This window comes from Ranitomeya imitator, chromosome 4 (genome assembly GCF_032444005.1).
Source record: "Ranitomeya imitator isolate aRanImi1 chromosome 4, aRanImi1.pri, whole genome shotgun sequence".
NCBI classification, from domain to species: Eukaryota; Metazoa; Chordata; class Amphibia; order Anura; family Dendrobatidae; genus Ranitomeya; species Ranitomeya imitator.
The window spans coordinates 279,422,132-279,442,126 of NC_091285.1; the positions used below are offsets into that span (position 1 = coordinate 279,422,132).

Consider the following 19,995-nt stretch of genomic DNA (forward strand, 5'->3'; position numbering starts at 1 on the left):
TCTCTCTGATTTAAGGGCATAAAAATACAAAGTTTGAAAATTGCAAAATTTTAAAAATTTTCGCCATATTTCCGTTTTTTTCATAAATAATCGCAAGTAATATCGAAGAAATGTTACCACTAACATGAAGTACAATATGTCACGAAAAAACAGTCTCAGAATCAGCGGGATCCATTGAAGCGTTCCAGAGTTATAACCTCATAAAGTGACAGTGGTCAGAATTGCAAAAATTGGCCCGGTCATTAAGTACCAAATTGGCTCTGTCACTAAGGGGTTAAAGATATCAAAAATTACAGACGAGTAACAAAATTAACAAAAAAGACAAAAAACCCTTGTCTAGAAGCTGCTGCATCCCCGGCACAGTAAATGTATCTAGATATGCCCCAAGCATGAAAATAGTCTAGCACAACATAACTGATCCAGACTATTGCCTTACCAATATGCCCACCATAAGTATGAGGCAAAATCCGACCTCTATAAGATAGTACATACCCCAAGGATTGTCATAGTGACAAAAAGTCCATATGGGGAAACATAAGTGCAAAGTGTCAGAGTTAGATAAAAGATTCCTTACCCATGCTGGAAGACAGTTAGGTGCCGGGTTGCTAGTGTGAACCCCCCCTGACGCGCGTTTCGCGTAGGCTTTCTCACAAGAAGGGAATATGTTAAGCTAACAATATGCTGGCACTCTTATAGTGGCATTCATTATGCAGCACGCCTATAGTGCGCGTGCGCGCCGCCGCCACCGCAGGAAACAGTGTCCCCACACACCGGCATTCATCAGGAGCGCACGTCTAGGGGAAATCCCCTTGTGACGTCAATAGACATGCGCAGCTGAGTGCGTGAAGCCGGAGAGCCGGGACTCCTACAGTGGACACAGCGCGCACGCGCTAGACATCCGCCGCCATATTGGATGCTGGCAAAGAAGAGGGAAAGCGCAAGACAGACATTCCTGAGTGTGGTATAGCGCATATGGTGAGTTAAAAAATATATATAACCACTAAATGTGTATGATATTGTGAAGAGTTATATTAATGGGCATTAACAGCAAAACTAGTCCAAAATAGATACAATTGTAGATCGACTGCCCATACATCAAGTGAGACAATATAAAGTGACGGTGTGCTAATCACCAGTACTACTACTATAGCAGAGTGAAAGACTGCCCTCATGGGGAAACCTAATACAAGGAAAGTATACAATACATCTCATACAATATAAATAATAACATGAAACAGTATACATTGAAACAAGTGCAAATACAATATATAACATATTAATTTGTGTCCATAATAAAGTGTCACAGCGCAAAAACGCCACCCCCGCCCAACCAATACATAAGGGATGTATGGATGCACAGTCCTCTTGGATGAAATACGTCATCTTCCAAATTTTGGATATAATTTCCTTGCCACAGTATTGAAAAGCCACCAAAAGAAAAAGAGGCCACTCATTAAAAGCTCAACCTAAGGGTATAAACGCAAAAATGAATAAAGAGAAAAAACAAACAAGTAAAATACATATAACTTAAAATATAATGATAGATCCACCAGGATAATTCGAAACTGCACAGGCTAGGACACGCGTGGATAAGAGCAATCATAAGAATGAAGCGAAACTCAATTTTTCATTGAGTCCCACCGGGGCCATAGAGTTCAGGGTCACTATCCAGCGACACTCTGTTTGTGCCAACAATCGCTTGATGTTACCACCTCTACTACCACAATGTACCTGGTCAATTCCTAAGATTAGCTAGCAAGTAGGACAGGACGTACAATAGTTTGAAATCTCTTGGTGACATCTGGCACAGTGGAATCTTCAAAGAATCCGCTCTTGGGTCTGGGCTACACCTAGATGCCCACCCAAGACATGAGAATGGGCCAGGTTTAATATTGTATGCCAGTAGGGCCCTGGTACTACCAGTTGTTCCAATATGTCTCCCCCTAGCTTAGTCACCCGATATAGCCAATCCCCGTTTACTGCAAAGTGTGGAAACCTGGTGTCAGCCCTCGGCTCTTGTGCAACGCCATTTAACATGGTGACATTATCAAACACCCCTTTTAGTGTAAGGTCCATCAGTTGAGCAGTCCCAAAGTTCTCCCCAGAAGCCCCCAACTCAGGGATGCCGGCCTCAGGGATCGCTGTCTCATCCTCATTGCCCTCAAGCACTCACAGGGAAAATCCACCCGCCTCCTACTATGATGAGGAGTTTTTAAGGGCGACCCTGTTTTTATCTGAGTCACTTGGCACCTTCCATTTCCACCATAAGTCCCAGAATAAGGTAAAGTCCCATCCTATTATGATCGGGTGTATTAGGTCCTTGACCACTCTGACCTCATGATACTCAGTTTGTTTCTATGGTTACTCGAGTGACAGGGTAGTCCTTAGCTTCCCCCGTGTATACAGCGGACAAGCACAATCCTTCCTGGGATCAACTGGGGAGGGAGTGTGACCCTTATGAGTTTCACTAAGCTACCAGTGTCCAAGAGTCCAGACACCAGTTACTCCATTTTTGTCATGGGACATGTCTGTGGCCTCTTCCCGGGTTGACAGTCCACACTGCAGGCCAGATAGGCGTAATACGAACCGCGCCACCCTAGATTGCAGTCCATCGTTGTAGGGGGACATGGGACAATGAGCGGCTATGTGCCCCAGACCTTGACCACTATCCTCAACAACCCCTCAGTGGGTCTTTGGGACGTTGGACGCCCCCCATTTTTTTTTCTCTAGTACCCCTTTTTTTTGTCAGTCTCCTTTTGGGTACCCCAGTATGGCTGGGCGATGGAATATGGTTTCCCTAAAGACTTCTTGACCACCTGGCACCTTTCCTCTAGGCCAACCAGGTTGTCCGCATTCCGAGGATCTCCCGGAACAACCCAGGTCTGGTGAGGGCATGAATAGATTTGTCCATTACTACGTGCTCAACCATCTGGGCTGGGGTGGAGGATCCCATCTGCAATCACTTGTGAACCAGATGCAGCAAATCAAACATGTGGGAGCAGGGGGGTTTGTTGCCAAAATATGCCCAGTGGTGGACCCTTTGTGTCCTGACAGACAAAGTCCCTCCCAAGCATGCCAATATTTCTGTCTTTAGTTTGGTATATTCCTTTGCGTCCTGCAAAAGAGATAGACATATTCAATCTTCTAAAAGCACAAAATATGAACGGCACTAGGTGTTATCGCAGCAGGCGGTGTAGCCGCAGCCTGAGGATTCCACTGCAAGACTCCTATAGCACGTATATAGTCTGCAATGTTCGGGTGGTGCTCAGCATAAAAAGCAGTGAACAAATATCCAAGGAGAAAAAGGAAAATGCGGCACTCACCCAGGTAGATTGCGAATCAAAGTCCTTTATTCATTGTAACGTAACAACGGACATAGTAAGGAGAGGCGGCTGGGAGAGATCAGCGGTGCGGGGAGAAAGAACAGACCCGTGGAAGCGCACACGCGCGAAACGATCGTAGTCCTGTTCTTTCTCCCCGCACCGCTGATCTCTCCCAGTCGCCTCTCCTTACTATGTCCGTTGTTACGTTACGATGAATAAAGGACTTTGATTCGCAATCTACCTGGGTGAGTGCCGCATTTTCCTTTTTTTCCTTGGATATATATTGGATCTTCTTAAATAAAACAGCACTCACTATAGTTCTTATAACTGTGGGCTTCGCCCGCAAAGGAAATTGGATTCAGCTTTGTTTACTAAAGGTACCGTCACACTGAACTATATCGCTAGCGATCCGTGACGTTGCAGCGTCCTGGCTAGAGATATCGTTCAGTTTGACACACAGCAGCGATCAGGATCCTGCTGTGCCATCGTTGGTCGGAGCAGAAAGTCCAGAACTTTATTTCATCGCTGGACTCCCGCAGACATCGCTGAATCGGCGTGTGTGACGCCGATTCAGCGATGTCTTCACTGGTAACCAGGGTAAACATCGGGTTACTAAGCGCAGGGCCGCGCTTAGTAACCCGATTTTTACCCTGGTTACCAGCGAAAACGTAAAAAACCCAAACACTACATACTTACATTCCGGTGTCTGTCCCCCGGCGCTGTGCTTCTCTGCACTGTGTAAGCGCCAGCCGGAAAGCAGAGCACAGCGGTGACGTCACCGCTGTGCTTTCCGGCTGGCGCTCACAGTCAGTGCAGAGAAGCACAGCACCGGGGGACAGACACCGGAATGTAAGTATGTAAGTATGTAGTGTTTGTTTTTTTACATTTACGCTGGTAACCAGGGTAAACATCGGGTTACTAAGTGCGGCCCTGCGCTTAGTAACCCGATGTTTACCCTGGTTACCAGGGGACTTCGCCTAGTTGGTCACTGGAGAGCTGTCTGTGTGACAGCTCTCCAGCGACCACACAGCGACGCTGCAGCGATCGGGATCGTTGTCTAGATCGCTGCAGCGTCGCTAAGTGTGACGGTACCTTAAGACCCCAGTTCTGGAGGTCAGCTCTCCTCCAGAGTACACAGAATAATAATTAAGTTCAAAGGCTTCACTTTTACCTCTTGGATCTGTCCATAGAGTGGACATATGGTCAACAGCTGTCCTGCCCACCTCTTTAGCTGTTCATAATAGACCTTGGCCTTTCATGGCCGATTAACCCATCTTAGCACATAACATGATGGAGCAAAACTTCCAGGTTTATATCACTGAAGCTAATAACCTCAGTGAAACATATCCTCACTCCAGCACATTAACAGTGACCTTCTTGAACTTAGAAATTGTTTATTATTAAACCCTTCTCAACACTTTTTATGTTGGTGAATCCTTTGTTACTTGTTTGTTTTGAAGTTCTTTTCAATAAAAACAGATTAAATAAAAAATTATTAAACCCTTAAAGGGAATCTGTCACCACTTTTTTGGGATATCAGGTAAAAATATCATTCAATTCGGTGTCACCTATGCATTATACAAGTACTTTTGATACCCCTTGACTCCCCACCTATGATCCATAAATAATGTTTTTATTCCTCCCTCAGTATATGTAAATATCCTCGGTCCGGTCCGATGGGTGAGGCTTATTGTCCGTCTCTCCCCCCTTCTCGGCTTGCCGGGAATGATGGTGCCTGAGTGAGATGTCAATCTCTGTGACCTGCTTCCTGGCCTAAGATCTCGCACTTTGGGGCCTAAAAACCTGCTGACAGGTTCCCTTTAAATGTTTTCTCCATGTATTTATAAAAAATGATCACCTTGATGGATTACATAGCAAACGTTCACCTAAATACAAGGGTGAACAGCTTCTGTATGAGGACGAGAAATGCAGGGGTGGTGGGTAACTAAGATAAAAGGAAATTCCTTGATTATTATATCCCCAAATTCCAAGATAGATTTATGTCATGTACAGTACAGACCAAAAGTTTGGACACACCTTCTCATTTAAAGATTTTTCTGAATTTTCATTACTATGAAAATTGTACATTCACACTGAAGGCATCAAAACTATGAATTAACACATGTGGAATTATATACTTAACAAAAAAGTGTGAAACAACTGAAATTATATCTTATATTCTAGGTTCTTCAAAGTAGCCACCTTTTGCTTTGATGACTGCTTTGCACACTCTTGGCATTCTCTTGATGAGCTTCAAGAGGTAGTCACCGGGAATGGTCTTCCAACAATCTTGAAGGAGTTCCCAGAGATGCTGAGCACCAATTGGCCCTTCATTCTAAATGATGGGATGCTTATCGTATGCTGTTTTTTTGGGGTTTTATAGCGTTTTTATCGGGAAAAAACTGCGAAAAACAGCAACGTGTGCACACAGCCAAACCCTCCCTTCTCCATAGATTATTATCAGCACCAACTGTCATGTCCTATCTCAGTAATGGAAAATCTCACTGAATGCAGATTATACATATTTTACCCATGGAGGAGAAAGAAGCAGATTTCTCTGATAAGATTTCTTATTTTCATGTGTACTATTGATTTACTAGATTGTGGCCTGATTCTAACGCATCGGGTTGTGGCATCCGGGATAGGGCATCGGCATTTCCATTCTTGCGACCTGCTCGATACTTGATCTTGAAGTTGTAATTAGATAACCGGGCTATCCATCGCTGTTCTAACGCACCTAATTTGGCTGTGTCCAGGTGGGTCAACGGATTGTTGTCGGTATAGACAATAAATTCTGCAGCGGCCAGATAGTGTTTGAAACGTTCAGTCACAGCCCAAACTACTGCCAGTAGTTCCAATTTGAAGGAGCTATAATTTTCTGGATTTCTTTCAGTAGGCCGGAGCTTTCTACTTGCAAAGGCGATGACTTTCTCCCGACCTTCTTGCTTTTGTGACAGCACCGCTCCTAGTCCCACATTGCTGGCATCGGTGTAGAGGATGAAAGGCTGATGGTAATCTGGGTATGCCAGAACCTCCTCTCCGGTTAGTGCCTTCTTTAGTTGTTCAAAGGAGTCTTCCCTTTCGTCGTTCCACTGGAAAGGAGGGTTTCGGTTTGAAGGTTTCTTCGTCTGCCCTACCAAGGCGTCTTGCAATGGTGCTGCCAACTTGGTAAATCCTTTTATAAATCTGCGATAGTAACCCACCAATTCCAGGAATTGCCTCACTTCTTTTGCGTTGGTAGGTCTTGGCCAATCCCTTATGGCGCTTATTTTCTCGGGATCCGGTGCTACTCCCTCCGAACTCACGATGTGTCCCAGGTACTGTACCTTTGGCTTGAGAAGGTGACATTTGGATGGCTTGATTTTCATACCATACATGGATAAGGCTTCGAACACTTCTGCCAGGTCTTTTAAGTGTTGTTCGTAAGTCTTTGAGTAGACGATCACATCATCTAGGTACGGGAGGACGGTCTCGAAGTTCTTCTGTCCGAGGCAGCATTCCATCAGCCGCTGGAAGGTACCGGATGCGTTGCAGAGTCCGAATGGCATGCGATTAAATTCACATAGACCCATTGGTGTGGTGAATGCCGTCTTTTCCTTATCTCTCTCAGCCACAGGGACTTGCCAATACCCGCTTGTTAAGTCTAAGGTGGAAAAATAATTAGCAGATTTCAAAGCAGTCAAGGACTCTTCTATCCTAGGCAAGGGGTAGGCGTCTTTATGGGTGATGTTATTAATCCGCCGGTAGTCTACGCACATTCTCATGGTTCCGTCCTTTTTTTTGACAATCACTAGAGGGGCCGCTCAGGGGCTACAGCTGTCTCTTATTACCCTGGCTTGTTTCATCTCCCTCAGCATATCTTTTGCACATTGATAGTGAGCGGGCGGTATGGGTCTATATCTTTCTTTTATTGGGGGATGGTCGCTGGTGGGGATTGTGTGTTCTACCCCTTCTATCCGTCCGAAGTCCAATGGGTGTTTACTGAAGACTTGTTCATATTCCGTCACTAGCCTATACACCCCTTGTTTTTGATGGGTAGGTGTTGAATTTATGCCCACGTGTAGGTGTTGGCACCAATCCTCCATTTCTCCATCTGAGCCATTGCCTTTTCACCTGACAGGTTGGTTCTAAGGGCTCAATGGTTGTGATGGCATTGTTGTCAACAGTATATAGCTTTGCCACTGTAGCATACCTTGGCAAAGTGACCTCTTCCTCTCCACAGTTCAAAAGTCGTACCGGCACCCGTCCTCGGTGTACCTCGACTATCCCTCGTGCTGTGAGTATAGTGGGCCTGCTGTCGGTGTACACTGGTTCTGTTAAGGCTTGATAATCTCGTCCCTTAGTACCAATGGCTGCTCTACACCATACCAGCATTTCTGTTTTTGGTGGGATTACAATAGATGTTGGATCACTTACCCTCACACTGCCGATTTCTCCACCTGCAACTTCTACCTGTTGCCTTAACATCAATACTTTTATTTCCCTCCGGAGAACTCTCTGCTGGCAGGATTGGGCAGTTTCAGCAATTTGTTGTAAGACAGAAATAACTTTGGGAAAGCAGTTCTCTAACACATTCATTCCTATCAATACAGTTGGTTCACAGTTCCGCCGGTCAACATCAACAACAATTATACCCTGTTTCTTCAATTCTATTTTACCAATCTTTATGGTCATCTCCCTGAAACCTAGTTTCGGTACCAACTTACCATTACTGGCCCATATATCTAGTTCAACATCAGAGGGCCCTTTATCAATATCTGCATCAGCCCAGTACCTCTTATAAAGGATATACGGTATAGATGAAATCTGGGAACCTGTGTCCAGCAAAGCGTTGAGGGGCATTCCGTCCAGCACGATAGGGATAATGGGTCGTCCTCCGATATACCTGTCGTGCCAGGGTGTTGGGCCTTGAAAGTTCATTCCTGCGAAGCGGCCCGCATTCCCAGGGGATTCCCGTTTAAATCACAATCTCGTGCAAAGTGGCCTGGCTGCTGGCAACGGCGGCAAATGGGCTGTCCATCCGGTTGGTAGCGGTCGCGGGGTCGTCCTCTCCATGTCGGGTATCTCCGGGGGCTCATCCATGGAACATCTTCTCTACGGTTTGCCAACTCCATCTTGGGTCCTCTCATCTCCTGCATGGTTTTAGCCATTGAAGCAACAACATCAGTTAAAGAGTCAAGCTTTTGTTGAAGTGCCTCATTAGTACTGGGCCCCAGGGGCTTAGCAATGGCCCCGGACATAGCTGATGTCACTGGCACTCCCTGTTGTTGAGGAGCCTCTGCCATGGGTTGCGCAGGCTCCTGATCCCGAGGTGCCTCTGCCAGCTGGAGACGTATAGCGCTCTCCTTTAATTGGGCAAATGTCAATTCAGGGTTCTTAAAAACAAGCATGCTCACATGCCCCCGGTGAGAAGGGGTGTAGAGTCCCTCAATAAATTGATCTCTTAGCAGTTTATCCTCTCCGGTGTTAAAAATGGGTTCAGCCAGTGTAAGTGATTTAAGGGCTTCCTGCAGGTTTAAGGCAAAGTCTCTCACGCCCTCATTAACTTTTTGTTTGCAATTAAAGAATCGTACTTTAGCTTTGCTGCTGGCAGTGGTTTCAAATGTAGCTTTTAATCCAGCAAATATGCGTTCAACAGTGCCTTTCAGATCAGCTGCCCATGCTGTGACTTCTCGCTTAGCATGGCCACTTAACTGCATCATCAGGAGACTAACACGCTGAACTTCACCCACGGGGAACATGTCAAAATGGGCCAGCATCTTTTCTCTGAAATCGTCAAGGGTATTAGGCTCACCTTCATACATTGGAAGCCATGGGCCACCCGGGGTATATGGCATCAGCACCGGCATGATGGGCGCCACTCCTTGCACCGCTGGGCTACCGGACTCTCTATCGACACTCTGTCTTTCAGCTGCATTAGCGTCGCCGGGTGCTGCGGCGTCTCCGTGCTGCGACATTCTGTGCCCCCTTAGTTAATCCGGACCCTTCCGGTCCTCCGCTTCCGTCGGGATAGTGTAGATTCGTTCCGCTGTGCAGCAGGATCGGTTTTCCCCTTGCTCTGACGTCAGAGCGCTCAGCTTGGTGCCGCCCACAATGACACGCCCCCTGCTGCTCCCGCCCGCCGCGCGCTCTGTAATGGCGGATTCTGAAGTTTTTCAGTCAGACTGGGGTTCAGGTGATGGCGTAGCTCAATTAACAGTCTCGTGCCTAACGGTTATGAGGTGATTACCTCAGGGGATGGCGGCCATCTTTACTCCATTATAACCAATGGGGAAAAGTCACTTTCAATAGTTTTCAATGGGGAATGGATTTTTCTTTAATAAAGTCAATTTTCAAGATTTTTCATCCAAGTTTTCACAGTTTTGGGCTCCAATCACGGCACACAATACCCGGTATACGGGCTGGCTAGATCCTGTTCGTGACGCCAATTGTGACGCCCAGGAGACCGGGATACCCAGCACCGGACCAATGGGGTCTGTCTCTTGAGGGGGATGTCACGGGTGGCTTGACCCGGTGCTGTGGCCTCAGGCAATGCACAGTGTAAGGGGTATCGTGAGGGAACAGGCACTTACTTGATCAGCAGCAGGTTCTCCCAGCGGTGATGATCCCGATCCTGGATATTGGCTATTGTCCAAATGAAAGACTGAGGCACTGAAACGTTTAACCAATTTACTTCAACATCAAAGGATTTTCAACCTGTCCTGTCACCGGAGTCTGTATGGGAACTCTGAGTTACTTTGACCCTGCCGGGGTCTTCGCCTCTTATTGTACGCAATATCTGTGTGGCCCTGCTGCTGTATGTGAACTGGCTGCCGGCCCAATCTGTCCCCTCCGGGTCCTGGTTCGACGGGCAACCCGAGTCCTTTTATCGGTTTACCCCCTCTGGGAGTACCGCTGAACTCTGTGTCTGTTGCTGCATCCGACCCTAGTGAAGCTGATATCACCTCACGTTTTTCCGGATGCTGTATTATATATAATGAATACAGCCACGGATCCGGTATCCGTCTTTGCGCCTGTTCTGGGTAGTGATTAATGCTACCCGGTTCTCACAATGTCCTTTTTCTCTGTCCCTCTTCTCCTCAGGCCGGTGATTTAGGCCTGGAAACAGTCACAGGACTGTTAGAAATTCAGCTGTATGACCTCTCACTATCAGCTCCTTAGCCCAACTGCCATTTCTTCTCTCAGACCAGAATGGATCAAGGGGAGTCTCTGGAGCTCCCCCTTCTGGCCGGAGGTGGTAGTGCAGTCTTGCTATTTTAGTATTTGTATTTACTGTTAGTAACTATTTTTGTGGCAAATACCCCTAGGGGTGCCACAGGGTATTCTAGAATATGCATGTCCCCGTAGTATTAGAATTAGCGGCAGACTGTGCCCGTCGCTGATTGGTCGAGGCAACCTTTATGACATCATCGTCGCCATGGCAACCATTATGACATCTACGTCGATACTGTGCCCGTCGCTGAATCAGAAACGTGGGATTTCTATGTCCTTTATGACATCATCGTCGCTGTGCCCGTTGCTGATTGGTCGAGGCCTGGCGGCCTCGCATCGGGTATTCTAGAATATGCATGTCCCCGTAGTATATGGACAATGATGATTCCAGAATTCGCGGCAGACTGTGCCCGTCGCTGATTGGTCGAGGCAACCTTTATGACATCATCGTCGCCATGGCAACCATTATGACATCTACGTCGATACTGTGCCCGTCGCTGAATCAGAAACGTGAGATGTCTACGTCCTTTATGACATCATCGTCGCTGTGCCCGTTGCTGATTGGTCGAGGCCTGGCGGCCTCGACCAATCAGAGACGTGGGATTTCTACGTCGATGCTGTGACGGTCTCTGATTGGTCGAGGCCTGGCCTGATTGGCGGCCTCGACCAATCAGACGCGGGATATCTACGTCCTTTATGACATCATCGTCGCTGTGCCAGTCGCTGATCAGAGACGCGGGATTTCTACGTCGATGCTGTGCCCGTCGATTCTAACGCATCGGGTATTCTAGAATATGCATGTCCCTGTAATATATGGACAATGATGATTCCAGAATTCGCGGCAGACTGTGTCCGTCGCTGATTGATCGAGGCAACCTTTATGACATAATCGTCGCCATGGCAACCATTATGACATCATCGTCGCTGTGCCCGTTGCTGACCTCGACCAATCAGAGAGCCGGGATTTCCAGGACAGACAGACAGACAGACAGAAAGACAGACAGAAAGACAGACAGACAGACGGAAAAACCCTTAGGCAATTATATATATAGATGAAATAAATATGGAAACAGGTACTCTAAGTGTATGCCAACATGTAACGCAGGCTTTGCAGGGATTATTCTTCTCTCTGGTCCATGAAATTCAATAGACAGTGAAATTGTATATCTTCGGAAACAATATTATTTTTGTGTGACATTGGGGAAGTTGTCATGTGAGAATTTCAGTGTCGTGTCTGGGTATGGGGGTATTTCGTCATCCTATTAATACATCCTATGTTACAGAAGAGGGCGGTTTGGGAGGAACCAGCTGACTGCTGGCAGAGAAGAAGGAGGAGGATGCTGGACAACAGGTGGTCTTAAGACATGCTGTCTGAGGCATCGCTCGGAGCAAACATGTCACCCATCAGCGTGCAGGCGTTTGCCTTCTTACATATTCAGCTGATCCTTGACACCAGCTTAGCATGCCCATAGCGACAAGCATGGCTGTCAGACACGAGCTTGGCAAAACGATCAGGAGGATAGCACGTCTCTTTTTCTGGTTCCCAAAATCATTGCGAATCACAAGGAGTAGGAAGCTAAAGCTTCTATGGAGAACCTCTGGTAAGATGGCATGATCCCTCTGCGTTTTCAGTGCATGCATTCTGTAAATGCCATACATTGATTTTAGCTCTGCTGCCTTTCGACCATGTTTTCTCACTCCATTGAGTTTTCAGTAAAGCTGTCCTCTCATGGACTAGAGGCAGTGAAAGGGTTAGGCTATTGCTGGTGTGATGTGGGCCTGCAGAGCAGTGCATTGCAGAGCCATGCACACAATGGAGATGACATTTCTGCAGCGGCTCGGTGTCTGCTATAGATAGAATGGATTAATGGATCATCATGATGCTGCTGCTAATTCGGATCCTGTCTAGCACTTGCTATGCCGCCGCTCCAGAATGACAGGTGAATGCTTGTTCTGACTGCATGGTTATACTCTCTCCTCTGTACCGGTCTGTCACTGTAAACCTGTTTACTGTAAACGATATCTATAACCCTGTATGTAACCCCTTTCTCATGTACAGCACCATGGAATTAATGGTGCTATATAAATAAATAATAATAATAATATACCTCTGGATAGATCACCAGCTGGTAGCTTGAAAACTCTGCATCATGCTTCTGCAATCCATTACTGCTCTATATACATGGATGGGGGATTTTACCATTCATACACCCTTTTACCAAGGACACGCGCATGCTGCACCAAGGATCAACTAGGGACAGTGCGCGGTCATTAGTCCAGAGCTACTGCACGATTAATAACCAAACTAATCTAATTGGAAGGTAAATTGTCATTTTATAGGTCAGTTATTGCATGCTTTGCTAAAACATGAGAACCCTATCATCAATGATCATGAGTATGTATTATACCCACCGATACCAATTTTTCTCATTAACCTCTTTGTATAGAAATCACTTTTACATTTTGCCTTTTTACCTTGAAATCATAAAATAATTCCGTTGATAATAAGAGAATATATCAGCTTCTATGATTCTTTTCCCTTGTCAGCTGTTTTATCCAAATTTTTGCTCTCCTTTTGTTACCGTATTGGAACAGTCTGCAGCCAATGTAGTAAGCAAGAAGATTAATTTATCCTGGTGTTAAAAACATAGATCACTCCTGTGAATGCTTTCCCTTGCCTACTATATTGCTGCTTAAAGGGTATCTGTCAATAGGATTACCCCCCCCCCCCAAAGTCGTCTATATGGGCATGTAGGTCATAGGAAGCTGAATAAAATGATACCTTCATTTGAGCTATCCGATGTCATATTCCACAGAAATCCATGTTTTTCTTATGTGTAAATGAGCTGTTCAGAACTATGAGCTGGACATAGATCTCCCTGAGAATCGGCCTCCAGAGCTTACCTTTAATGAAAGGGAGAGTTACCAGTGTGAGGCAGGTAACTAAGGCTGGTTTTACATTTGCGTAGGGCAGAGCTGCAGAGGGTTGCGTACTTCCTCCGTTAAGCCCCACCCACTGCCGCTGCTCTTCCATTCAGCTCCGCCTATGTCTGCATGCATCCTGTGTAGCTATCTTTAACGTTGGGTATGCGGATGCGTCCGCATGTGTCGTTTTGACGCTGCATTGAATGCAACATGTTGCATTTTGTTGCGGTCGGCACAGCGTCAATACGACGCATGCGGAGGCATCTGCATACCCAATGTTAAAGATAGCTACACAGGACGCATGCAGACATAGGCGGAGCTGAATGGAAAAGGTGCGGCAGTGGGCGGGGCTTAACGGAGGAAGTCCGCAGCTCTGCCCAACGCACATGATGCGTGAAAACTTGGTTATTTTGTATTTTGTGCCATGTTTTGTACACAAGTGATTCTTAGTGGTACATGGTATATTTTAAGAATTACAGGTAATGGGTAAAATAGGAAACATTGTGCTATAGTGGTGGCACATATACAAAAATGTGTTTGCAACAATGTTTCTTGGTTCTGGGGATTTCATTCAAACTGACAAATTGTTTTAAAATTCTTGACTTTTAATTCAAGAGTAGAAAATCTTCCGTAACTTGTTGAGATATTAGAGGGGGAGTCTCCACATCCGTCACATTCATTATATAAGAATACCTACAAAGAGCTTCTTTCTCTCTCTCTCTCTCTTTTCGTATTTGATGTAGACAGCTGACTATGATGGACACCCGTAATACTATTCCAATGGTGATCTGTAGCACTTGTAGCCGATTTCCCACAAGACCACAAGTGATTACTGCAGGTCCCAGTTATATTATGACCAGTGAATAAATAATTTTCTATATAGAAGAAGGGACTGCCAAAACTGAACAAGAATTGCTTATGAAAGAAGAATGATATATTGCTAGACCAGTGTGTTTTAACCTTATAAATGCAAGGAAACCTCTGAAAAGTGTTGTACTCCAGAGAAACTCCTTTTCCCAATTGTACCTCAGAGGTTGAAAGGCTTGGCTAATGCAGTCTATGATTCGGCTGCAGTCTCCTCTGCTAAACATCTATGAACAGGTTAGCTGTCTATTTACTGTCTATTAAAAAGTAAGATGTTGTTCCCTGTGTTCTCCTCAATCCTTGATTGAGAAGCAAAGACACCAGAGTTCCTACAAACGCCGATCTAGAGATGGGTCTACTAGACATAGAGGAGAAATTAGTGACACTGAGTACTTTATGTCATTTTGAATTTTGCATATATCTCCAGAGAGTACACTTGGAGCCAATGTCTTCTTTTCCTCTTCCATTGTCAGTCTGTACATCTTAGGGCTTTCATGCACAACAGCCTACAGGCGACTGAACCCACCGATATTGGCGGGATTGCTCGAAAGCCTTATGTGTATGGGAGTCTGAGACGTCATTGTGAAGCTGTAATTAATGCCCGAGGCCACATGACAAATGATTAATTTATGTTGGGGTATACCCACCACTGTTGTCGGCTTTTGTTTAAATAAATTGTTTGAGATGAGAATATCCCCATTGCATGCTTCTATTTAAATGCCCTACTTTCATAATAAAATATCTCTGCAGCGTGAACTTTTTACGTGTCCCATAAATAAATCTTACGCCAGATCACACCATTAGGTGGTGTGCTCCTCTTAATGAATCAGGTGACTCTGACTTGTCCTTTCATTAAGACTAGGTTCTTAATATTGTGGAAATATATGGTGACTTTAGAAAAGGTTGTATTCTAATTCTAATCGACATTTTATTTCAGTCATTGTTATAAATTCTTTAAGCGGAAGAAAAAAATTGATCACTTGAACCCATAATTTAGAAATAACATAACCTAGTACATTACATGTGTGTTCGGAACAATAGTCATTGTTCTGAGCCTGGACGGTTAGGTTGCGCTGTATTTTTTTAATGTTAATAGCTTCTATTTCAAGTTTTATGCCTAAAAAATCTTCCAATGCAAACCTAGTGCCAAATATCAAATTTTGGTAAAAGAAATGGAAAAAGTAAAGAACAATAGCAAAGTACGAGATCATACCCTGCCAAAATCAATATGTCACTAGGGGATATTTATTATGTGAGTTTATTATCATTCCATTTGAAGTCCAGTTTATGGTTTACTAATTGGATTAACAATAGGGGGGCAGTAGAGTTATTTCAGTTATCACACTAGATGTTTTTGAAATCGTAAAGATATTGGGCCTAATTCATCACTTGCAATTTGTTTTTAAGTTACTTTTCTTTTTGAGTCTTACCGTTTTCAGCAATATCATGAAAATAGAACACGAAGTTCATGAATTTGCCAGAAAATTAAAAATGCTCTTTATTTTTGTCTTCTACCATTTTTGCAACTTTTTAGGACAAAAATTCGAATATACCTCTACAATGTCGCACGATAGTCTGCAGCTATGCCAAAAAAAATAAAAACGAAAGAAACCTTACTTTAGGCAGAGGTTGGAATAAGATGCGCCAAAATAATTGGTTTCGGTTCACAGACAACACCAATGGGAACGTGTAACATATAATTATGACCTATTTTTGTTCGGATTGCTGTTTTAATTTATTACTCCAACAAAAAATGTCTGAATGACGTGTGTTGATCAATCAATGCCATCCATGAGCCCAACTGCAAGATTTCCAAAACTCTAAATTTTTTGACACAGTCAAATGGATCATTCATAGTAACATAGTAACATAGTAACATAGTTAGTAAGGCCGAAAAAAGACATTTGTCCATCCAGTTCAGCCTATATTCCATCATAATAAATCCCCAGATCTACGTCCTTCTACAGAACCTAATTGTATGATACAATATTGTTCTGCTCCAGGAAGACATCAGATAAATGGCACCAAATAGTCATTCAGATCCAAGGTACTTTGCTTTCTACGTTGTGTCAGAGGTCTCTGGTAAATTCAGCTAATCCACTGTGCATTCTGAAAAATTATAGTGGTCCCAGTACAAGGATTTCTTGACTGTGATATCTGTCAGATCATTTTTGCCTGGATTTGGAGCAGTGATGCCTGTCTGTGAGGGACTAGGTATAGCTCCAGGAAGCTCTTAGATAAATGAATATAAATGAACAGCACAATGATGTTGAAGGTTACAGGAACTAAGAAAATTACACATTACACTGTGTGCATAATTATTAGGCAAGTTGTATTTTAGAGGATTATTTTTATTATTGATCAACAACTATGTTCTTAATCAACCCAAAAGACTCATAAATATCAAAGCTTAATCTTTTTGGAAGTTGGAGTGGTTATTTTTTAGATTTGGCTATCTTAGGAGGATATCTGTTTGTGCAGGTAACTATTACTGTGCAGAATTATTAGGCAACTTAATAAAAACCAAATATATTCCCATCTGACTTGTTTATTTTCACCAGGTAAACCAATATAACTGCACAAAACTTAGAAATAAACATTTCTGACATGCAAAAACAAAACCCTCAAAAAATTAGTGACCAATATAGCCACCTTTCTTTATGATGACACTCAGCAGCCTTCCATCCATAGATTCTGTCAGTTGCTTCATCTGTTTACGATCAACATTGCGTGCAGCAGCCACCACAGCCTCCCAGACACTGTTCCGAGAGGTGGACTGTTTTCCCTCCCTGTAGATCTCACATTTTATGAGGGACCACAGGTTCTCTATGGGGTTCAGATCAGGTGAACAAGGGGGCCATGTCATTATCTTTTCTTCTTTGAGAACTTTACTGGCCAGCCACGCTGTGGAGTAGTTGGAGGCATGTGATGGAGCATTGTCCTGCATGAAAATCATGTTTTTCTTGAACGATACCGACTTCTTTCTGTACCACTGCTTGAAGAAGTTGTCTTCCAGAAACTGGCAGTAGGTCTGGGAGTTGAGCTTGACAACATCCTCTGTTGTAAATTCAGCTTTTGGGCTCCCTCCGGTGGTTGTAGAGGGTAATGCAGTTGTGCCTGGATTGCAGGAGTGGACATGTGTATCTACTAATTGCAGGACTGATTGGGGTATATAGCTTTGCAGGATCCTTTAGTCAGTGCCAGTTGTCCATTGTTCTTGAAGGATTCACTTCCCTGCTGGTCTCTCCAGTTTGCTGTGTTTTTCTACAAAGATAAGTCCTGGCTTTGTTTTTGCTGTCCACCTGCAGTGTACTTTATAGTTTTGTGCATTTTCATGTTTTTGTCTTGTCCAGCTTGGTCTGTGAAGGATTTTTTGCAGCCTAGCTATTTCTCTGGAGATGCAGATATACCCCCATGTCTTTAGTCAGATGTGGTGATCCGTATTTTCTGCGGTGGATATTTTCTAGTGTTTTATACTGACCGCATAGTACTCTGTTCTATTCTTTCTTTTTAGCTAGTATGGCCTCCTATGCTAAAATCTGATTTCATATCTGCGTATGTTTTTTCCCTCTCCTCTCACAGTCAATATTTGTGGGGGGCTATCTATCCTTTGGGGATTTTCTCTGAGGCAAGATAGGTTTCCTGTTTCTATCTTTAGGGTTAGTTAGATCTTAGGCTGTGCCGAGGGGTCTAGGGAGTGTTAGGTACCCCCCACGGCTACTTCTATTTGCGCTGCTAGGTTCAGGGTTTGCGGTCAGTACAGGGACCACCTTCTCCAGAGTACGTCTCATGCTGCTCCAAGGCCATCAGAACATAACAGTACAACTGGCCAACAATGAGTTAATTGCATCTCAGAAGAAGGGTGGAAAGATTTTGAGCCATTTTTTTTCCTTAGCCTGTTTGGTCTGTTCCTCCCTCTTTACCTCTGGGTGGCTACGGAGTCTAGTATTAACATGAATGTTCAGGAGTTAGTTTCTCGGGTGGATCAGCTTGCTGCTAGGGTACAGGGGATTTCAAATTTCATTGTTCAGACTCCTGCCTTAGAACCTAAGATTCCCACTCCTGATTTATTCTTTGGTGACAGATCCAAATTTTTGAGTTTCAAAAATAACTGTAAACTGTTTTTTGCATTAAGACCCCGGTCTTCTGGTGATCCTATTCAGCAGGTTAAAATCATCATATCTCTGCTGCGTGGTGACCCACAGGATTGGGCATTTTCCCTGGAATCTGGCAATCCTGCTTTGCTTAATGTTGATTCGTTCTTTCAGGCATTGGGGTTGTTGTATGATGAGCCTAATTCTGTGGATCAGGCTGAGAAAATCTTGTTAGCCCTGTGTCAAGGTCAAGAAGTGGCAGAATCGTATTGCCAGAAATTTAGAAAATGGTCTGTACTGACTAAATGGAATGAGGATGCCTTGGCGGCAATTTTCAGAAAGGGTCTTTCTGAATCCATTAAAGATGTTATGGTGGGGTTCCCCACGCCTGCTGGTTTGAGTGATTCTATGTCTCTGGCCATTCAGATTGATCGGCGCTTGCGGGAGCGCAGAACTGTGCGCGCTGTGGCGTTATCCTCAGAGCAAATTTCTGAGCCTATGCAATGTGATAGGATTTTGTCTAGAGCTGAACATCAAACATTCAGGCGTCAGAATAGGTTGTGTTTTTACTGCAGCGATTCTGCTCATGTTATTTCTGATTGCCCTAACCGTACTAAGAGAATCGCTAGTTCTGTTGCCATCAGTACTATACAACCTAAATTTCTGTTATCTGTGACCTTGACCTGCTCATTATCATCATTTTCTGTCATGGCATTTGTGGATTCAGGCGCTGCTCTGAACTTAATGGACTTAGAATATGCCAGACGTTGTGGTTTTCCCTTGCAGCCTTTGCAGAACCCTATTCCTTTGAGGGGCATTGATGCTACACCGTTGGCTAAAAATAAACCTCAGTTTTGGACACAGCTGACCATGCGCATGGCGCCAGCCCATCAGAAAGATTGTCGTTTTCTGGTGTTGCATAATTTGCATGATGATATTGTGCTGGGTTTTCCATGGTTGCAGCTACATAATCCGGTGTTAGATTGGAAATCCATGTCTGTGACTAGTTGGGGTTGTCAGGGGGTTCATGATCAGGTTCCATTGATGTCAATCTCCTCTTCCCCCTCTTCTGAAGTTCCTGAGTTTTTGTCTGAGTTCCAGGATGTATTCGATGAGCCCAAATCCAGTTCCCTTCCACCGCATAGGGACTGTGATTGTGCTATTGATTTGATTCCAGGTTGTAAGTTCCCTAAGGGCCGACTTTTCAACCTGTCTGTGCCTGAACATACCGCCATGCGGAGCTATATTAAGGAGTCTTTGGAGAAGAGGCATATTCGGCCATCCTCTTCACCGTTGGGAGCGGGGTTCTTTTTTGTTGCCAAGGAGGATGGCTCCTTGAGACCCTGTATTGATTATCGCCTCTTGAATAAGATCACGGTCAAATTTCAATACCCCTTGCCTTTGCTTACTGATTTGTTTGCTAGGATTAAGGGGGCTAGCTGGTTTACTAAGATTGACCTTCGAGGGGCATATAATCTTATTCGTATCAAGCAGGGTGATGAATGGAAAACTACATTTAATACGCCTGAAGGCCATTTTGAATACCTTGTGATGCCATTCGGACTCTCTAATGCCCC

General features: G+C 44.5%; 1 protein-coding gene across 2 annotated transcripts in view; it reads left to right on the forward strand.

Annotated features, from left to right (window-relative positions):
* RASSF3 (Ras association domain family member 3) overlaps window positions 1-19,995 on the forward strand; it is a 299,318-nt gene that overhangs the window by 61,650 nt on the left and 217,673 nt on the right. Inside the window, exon 1 of one of the 2 annotated variants that reach the window (XM_069764671.1) lies at window positions 11,856-12,136. The exons of the other annotated variant lie outside the window; for it this stretch is intronic. Within the exon in view, the coding sequence (XP_069620772.1) occupies window positions 11,998-12,136 (139 nt within the window). The 5' untranslated portion in view covers window positions 11,856-11,997. Of the gene's footprint in view, window positions 1-11,855; window positions 12,137-19,995 lie in introns of those variants that run through there. 2 annotated transcript variants of the gene reach the window in all.